Genomic DNA, 7,071 nt, shown 5'->3' on the forward strand with positions numbered 1-7,071 from the left:
TAATGTTTTGAATTTATTTTGAGCATTAAATTTGTTGCATGAGAGCTTTGACATCCATTTCAATTGCGCACTCAGTTGGTTGGGATAATGAATAATATATGCAAGGTTTGTGGTTCGAATCTCAGACACCAGAAAAAAAAAATGTGCATAGAGGATATCGATTTACATGAACAAAAGGGAAGAATGTATTTTGTTTCCTATCAAACGTCATTTTAATATAACCATATATATGTGGCCTATAGACCGTATCCAACCTAACAGAAATAATTTAATTAGTATAACCATTTAGCAATAAACAATATGTGGCATGTTCAATCATCAACCAAGCAACAAACTCAAATGAAAAAACTTATATGGCATTTGAAATACACATTTCTTACAACAATTAAAATAAATTAATGATGAGACCCTCTCATGATAAATTAGGTTTCAGGGTTAAACTTTTGAGCAGATATAAGGCTCTTTGTCAACCATATTGCCGTTTCTCTTGATGATACAGCTTCTTTTCCAAATGGTCTCAGCACACCTGCAAGCTCTTCAAGTTTATCTTGTTTAAGTAACTGAGCACATAACTCAAGCAGAGATTCCAATGCATCAGCTCTTTGATGGCACGGACTATCCAACTCATTATTGATTGTTTCGTCACCATCACCAGCACAATCTGTTGCAGTAACTATACTCAATGAAATGCCATTTGGTGTTACATTACCATCTTTCTGTGTGGAGCAAATAATGTGTTGTTTTGCTATGCCATCATCCTTAACTGCAAGTCTATCAGTATTATGATTATCATTACTCTCACACAACAAGTCGTTCATATGTGAGCCTTCTTCCGTAAAGGCATCAGGGTTTTCATTTTTTTTCAAGTTGTCTACAGATTTAGTGCCATGTTCAACCCTGAGAGGATGCATGATTAGCGATGAACTTTCCTCGTTAGCGGAATTGTTTTTTTCGGTGCTGCTATTACTCACACTGGAAGTAGTAGATTTCCTGAGGTCATCAAGTTTGGCATCTTCCCTATGTGTTTCAGCATTATCAAAGCCTTTGCTCAAGAAGGTATCTTCAACTTCGGTGGTCTCTGCATCAAATCTTTGTTTTTTTTCATGCAGAGAATCTTGTATGCTCTTTGAGGTGATGCCGGTGCTAGCTATTTCCCTTGCTGGTCTAGTTTTATAGTCCTCCTTGCATACACTGCAAGTGGTTGATTCGGATGTTGTTGACCCATCTTTCGAGCCGCTAATACTAGTAGAAGATTCAGCTATGTAGCTCGTAAGATAAACCATCTTGCTCTCAAGTTTGTCTTCTGTGCTGGTTGAGATTGTTACCTCACCATTGTTACGAAGATTGCTAATTTGTAGATCACCATTTCCCTCAATTGGATGAACCCGTTCCAAACGATTTACAAATCCCATTTCTCTGTCGTAATGGCACTTGCCACCACTAGATTTGGGAGATCTTTTTGTTTTATCCTTTGAGTTAACTAGGGGATATATTGGAAGAACATTAGATGATGCATTCTGACAGCGAAGAACGTAAGGTTGTAAATGTGGATGTCTTAACAATTCGGCAGCCTGTCAACAAAGAGAAGCAGCATTAAAATCAATTTTTTCGTCCAAATTAATCACGCAAGACAGGATCAGTTGAACTCACTGTTGGTCTATGTTCAGGACTTTTCCTCAGCATGCTCTTGATAATTTGTTTCCTGTTACAAGTACATCACCTTTCAGATATATCATTATAATGAAATATTAAAAAAGAGAAGGGGAAAATAAAGGGAAATGCTAACATGTGGCCTTAGGGCACTTCTTTAGAAGTCTAAAGAGGAAATTTTGTCTTGGAAATGATGCATTCAAAACATTAAAAGTTTAACACATAAAACTTCCATTTTTGAATCCTTAACAAGGCACTTGTTAGCGAGACCAGAAAATAAATTACGAAATTTTTGGGAAGTTTTGTTCGACTTAAATAGTTGTATTTACTTCGAGGGAAAATACCTAAATCATTGGCCAAAAGCATGCGTTAAAAAAATCATAAAGGCAGTGTGAAAGAGAATGGTTCGGATTGTTACTTACAGTGTAGAAGAATAAACAATTGGCAGCGGAGAAATGGAGGATCTGTTTATTTTATTGATAAGTCCAGCCATGTCCTGTTTTATAAATTCACTCATTTGTTAAATTATTTTTCTAGTTTAAATTGTATTGAAGAATAGGAACTATGTTTCCATTAATAAAACTTAACTCGTGCAGATGGTTCAAGTTCTTACCGGAGCACGAAATGCTGGTTGATGTGCAGCAATCTCAAACATGCAGCAACCTTACACACACAAAAATACCATTCTTAAACATCATATATCATAAGGCTTAGTCAATTGGAATAATACATTCATGGTCCTTACCAAGAGACCATATATCAGATTTATAACCGTATGGTATGTCTGCGAGGAGCTCAGGACACATGTAATTTGGAGTTCCAACTACCTAGACAAGGTATTAGAAGAATGAAAGTATAATCAGGTAATCAAAGTCGCATTAACATTAAAAATAAGAGGTTCAAATTCAAAGAATGAAAATTATAGGATGATAAGCAAAAGTATCAGCTTAGTTACTGCAAGCTGAAAAGCATCAATTACTTGGCATGACAGTGCATTGCAATTGACAAAATACGAAGTTTCATGAAAGAAGCATTAGATAAATGCTAACAAATTAAATATATGAGCATTACCGAGGAAGTGAGGTCTTCTCCATTAAGTCGCTTTGCAAGACCAAAATCACCTGTATGATCCACACAATAAATACGTTTCTTTAGATAACAAAGCACGTGGAAGCCAAAAGTTTTGAGCTTTCAAAGGATAATCTTACGTACCGAGCCGAATATTGTTGTCCTTGGTGAGGAATATGTTGGAGCACTGAGAATTTACATTCAAAGTGCATTGAGTAAACATCACATGAAATTTATATATATTGAGGATAAGAGGATATGCAATACCTTGAGATCCCTGTGGATTACACGGTTAGAGTGCAAGTAGTCGACAGCTATCAACAACTGAGTTAGCCATTTGCAAACCTTCTGCACTTGAAGTTGGCAATCCAGAGTGAGTTAGGAATATTCATAATGAAATATTAAGGAATGGCAGATTAAATTATTAATTACCTCCTCAGGAAAAAATGATCCTCGAGCTTTCTTAATACTATCAGCCCTGCTCCACAAAGAATGCAGGGTTCCATGATTAGAACTTCATGTCATGTTAATATAGCTCTTTTGTATTTCATCTTTTATCTTTTAAAAAACATGTTCAGCTCCCAATCTCTTGAATGTATGAGTAGTTCTTCCCAAAATTAGAATGTGATTAAGATTACTAGTGTTATGAAATGCACATATAAATATATTACTCTATCAAGTTTCTATGTTTGAGGATACCATGGTCATTGCAAACCACTTGACATCAATCAACAAAACACCTCCCACATTCTCAATAGTATGTGTTAATTACAAAACATGTTTATGACAGACATTCAAAAAATATTTAGGGTTTTCTCAACATCTTAACCTTTTAGGCTAGGGTTCAAGGAGATCAACATCTCATTATTTGATCCTTGATAAAAAGCTTAACCTTTTAGTAAACAAATTTAGATGTAGACTTCTAACGAACTTAAATGTAGACTTCCTTATAAGATTAATTATATACCAAAAGGCTTGAATCCTTTATTCATGCAAGAAAGAACCAGCATTACTAACAAATATTAACTTTACTTACATGTCACCTCCTTCACAGTAGCCAGTTATAATGCATACATGATCCTCCTGCATAACATGAAACATCAGAAACATGCCTATGAATAAGGATAAACATCAGGAGAATTCAATAAATAGCTTTTTCTTTTAGCAAGACATTTTTTTGATATATATCGATAAAGTCATCAAACCTAATTTTTCATCTCTATATGAATGTACAACTGAAAATAAAATAAAAAATAAAAAATAAAAAAATTAAGGAAAGGGTATGTTCCTACCTTCTCCACCCAAGCATCTCTGTAATCCACAATATATGAGTTATTCAGTTTTGCAATCAGATTCATCTGTAATAGAGACGAACTGTGTCATTTTTATACAAATATACGGAAAGTAGTCATTCAAAATCAGCTTAACGCAACCTCGTAGGACTGACATCTGAGGAATAATTACTAAGAATGCAATCTTATTTTTACAGAAAAAACTATATGAAGATGGTGCTTGGTTCAAACCGAAAATGACGTCTCATATCGATCGTGTTTACACTTCACAGCATTTCATGAACATCATAATACACACACAGACACACACACTCGCGCGTGCTCTCTTCTATGGTTTGATGAGTACTTTAGACAATAATGAACATCATAGAACGTGCCAGGTTTTTATTAATTCAATGTGAGTTTACTAAAGTCATTCATTGGTCATGTTTTTGCAGGCAATGTTGCTTTTGAATCAACTACATGTTCATATGACTGATTTCTTTGTAGTAAGAAAGTAGCATAGTCAATGATCAAATATTCATAGATCACCATAAAAATGTATACAACGATACTGAGAAGTACAAATAGATAGTAAAATTGAGCACATTAATGCAAGCATCATCTATGAGGACACAGATTAATTGGTACAACTTATTCTTCTAAAACAAAAAAAAAGAGTGTAGAAATAAGACTAGTAATGTAAGTAATTTAGGGCTCGTTTAGATGTCCTTATTTGAACTTAACTACTGACATAAGCAATTGTGAGATTGTTTGAGAGAGCTTATGGAAACATCTTATGACATGTTCATAAGCTGTTTTCAGCTTATTTCAAAACGCTCTCCAAAACAACTTGACTTTCTTTAACCTCATGTCATAGAAATAGCTTATACATAAACACTAATATGATAAACACTTATGCCGTAAGTTCTTAATTAAGTTGTTTATCCAAACAGGGCCCTGGTCCAAAAGATTTGCATCTCTAATTGTTCGGAGAAATGGAGAATATACTAATTAATAAAATAAAATAAAATAAATAATTATATGGTGGATAGTGTGGACTATATGCATTTAGTGAAAGGATATGATATTACACCAACCTCTTGGTGTGCTGTTCGTTTGAACTTCTCTGTCTGCTTAGCCAATCGAATCTTTTTCAACACATACCTACCAGTGATTAAATCATGAAAATATGAATAATAATTTAAGTTCATAATTTTACTGTATGTATCAAATTTCCAAGCCTCAAATTCTAAAAATTAAACATCAAAATCTCAAACCAGAACAAAAAAACTTCAAAAATTAAAACTTTATATGTTGGGCTGTCCGTTATTTAGCCAAAAAAAATCAATAATCAAACACTAAAATCAAAAAAATATTAATTTTTCTAAATGGGGTTATCCATTTTCACAAATTTTCTTATGTTGCATGGTTTAAGCAATTAAGGGAAAAAGTTAAAAGTGAAATTGAGTTACCTCTTTTTCTCAGACTTATGAAGAACAAGAAAAGCAGCACCAAATGCTCCTCTACCAATTTGTTCAATCACTTCATACTCTTCCATCTTCTTTGACTTCATCACACTATTCTCTATCTCCATGGAAAATTCCAGAAGCTAGAAAACAAAACAGTGAAGCACTGAAGAACCAGATCCTAATTAGCTACAAACCCAATTCAGGAAATCAAAGGGAGAAAAAGAAAAAATGTTATTTTATGGTAAAGTATGTGAGTGAGTGTGTGTGAATTTGATTACCAATACCAACCCTTTCTACCCAAGTTTTTCATCTATATGATATGATGTAATTGAAGTGTACTGTTATAAACTTATGAGCATTAATTGGGAAAAAATAAGAGAATGAGGTTTGAGGAGTTTGCTATAGGAACATTGAATTGAATGGTTTTCACAAGAAAGATGAGTAAAGTTACATTCCACAGTTATGACAATAACTACCTCTCAAAGGATTAAATGAGAGAGGGGCAAAGTATAATATACCGGCTTAGGTTCAACTTTTGTTGTCTCGATAAGACTTTTTTGATAAGTAATCTTTAAATATTGTATTTTTTTAACGCTCGTTGAGTCTTGAGATTGCTTTGATTCAGATGAGTTCGAGAATCAGCTAACATAAACTTTATCTTATAAACAAAAAAATAGAATATATCACTACCAAAAAAATTGAAAGGTGGGTCAAAAAAAAAATTGAAAAGTTGATGACTTACCCAAAAGAAAGTGCAGAGAGAGGATTTGGAGAATAGAGTGGAATGGGAACAAAACAAAGTCAAATGTGTAAAGGCTAAATAGAAAAGAAAGAATAGTGTCACATTTATAAATACTTTATATTATACAATTTTGTAGTGGTGAGTGTATTATCATGAAGAAGATGGGGAATTTAAAGGGGACAGATATGGAAGAAAAAAAATAAAGCAAAAGTCTTATTTGGTTGCTTGTGTTTACAGATTCACAATAAGGAATGTTCCTAACACCAAGTTGTGATGTCACAGTCCGTGTACCTTAATAAACAAAATCATAAAAATTTGGACATGAGCCAATTGCACCAGCCAATAGGACATAAATATACTCCATGTCCATGTAACTTCAATCACAACACGTTGAAACCGATAATAATTTGATGCTACATGGTTTTATATCGATATTTAAATAACATAAAATAAAAGTTGTGTGGATTTGTGCTCGTGTGATGAGCTGGCCAACAACCTTACTGGTCCATGGGCAACTTTTTTTAATATGTTTAACACCTAGAAGACTACGGCATTCTTTGAGGTGAAGGAATTCTTTTTATTGTTTTTGATGTATTGATATGATGATAGGATAGGATCAGCTTTGAGTTAATTTTAAATTGTGAATGTTAAAGATGCTAGTTTATGCTAATCTGATGTGGGTCAACAACCAGGTTGTTGTGATTATGGTACAAAACAGTACATACATATTTACATAATTTAGGTGTTAATCAGGTTTATTTAATTCTAAAAATGTAATAATCATTTCGAAGCATGTTTTCAGCAAATGAAATTTGAGGTTAATTACTTAATTTGGTGATTATGGTGTCAAATCAACAACCTAATTAGT

The 7,071-nt window shown here is 33.4% G+C and overlaps 1 protein-coding gene across 3 annotated transcripts; it reads right to left on the reverse strand.

Annotated features, from left to right (window-relative positions):
- Positions 1 to 230: 230 nt before the first annotated feature.
- On the reverse strand, positions 231 to 6,362 carry LOC11428196 (serine/threonine-protein kinase Nek6). Of its 3 annotated transcripts, none has more exons than XM_024770332.2 (14): positions 6,204 to 6,362; positions 5,465 to 5,624; positions 5,090 to 5,156; positions 4,011 to 4,076; positions 3,755 to 3,801; positions 3,151 to 3,196; positions 2,986 to 3,066; positions 2,863 to 2,905; positions 2,722 to 2,771; positions 2,396 to 2,477; positions 2,264 to 2,313; positions 2,073 to 2,146; positions 1,651 to 1,702; positions 231 to 1,571 (listed from the first exon to the last, which is right to left on the reverse strand). In XM_024770332.2, the coding sequence occupies exons 2-14, from the start codon at positions 5,584 to 5,586 to the stop codon at positions 423 to 425; spliced, it is 1,929 nt and encodes a 642-aa protein (XP_024626100.1). In that variant the 5' UTR covers positions 5,587 to 5,624; positions 6,204 to 6,362; the 3' UTR covers positions 231 to 422. The 3 variants fall into 3 exon arrangements, with proteins under 3 accessions (XP_024626100.1, XP_024626098.1, XP_039683526.1); XM_024770330.2 differs by having other exon boundaries at positions 5,465 to 5,647; XM_039827592.1 differs by lacking the exon at positions 6,204 to 6,362 and having other exon boundaries at positions 5,465 to 5,931.
- Between the last annotated feature and the right edge of the window lie 709 nt (positions 6,363 to 7,071).

Source organism: Medicago truncatula, chromosome 7 (assembly GCF_003473485.1).
Source record: "Medicago truncatula cultivar Jemalong A17 chromosome 7, MtrunA17r5.0-ANR, whole genome shotgun sequence".
Classification (NCBI taxonomy): Eukaryota; Viridiplantae; Streptophyta; class Magnoliopsida; order Fabales; family Fabaceae; genus Medicago; species Medicago truncatula.

Excerpts from the sequence above, each read along its gene's own strand:
- LOC11428196 (XM_024770332.2), bottom strand. The coding sequence starts at position 5,586 with ATGGAGATAGAGAATAGTGTGATGAAGTCAAAGAAGATGGAAGAGTAT. Across the intron at positions 2,314-2,395 it reads ATCTGATATATGGTCTCTTG|GTTGCTGCATGTTTGAGATT; the intron begins GTAAGGACCATG and ends TGTGTGTGTAAG. Across the intron at positions 2,147-2,263 it reads AACCAGCATTTCGTGCTCCG|GACATGGCTGGACTTATCAA; the intron begins GTAAGAACTTGA and ends TTTATAAAACAG.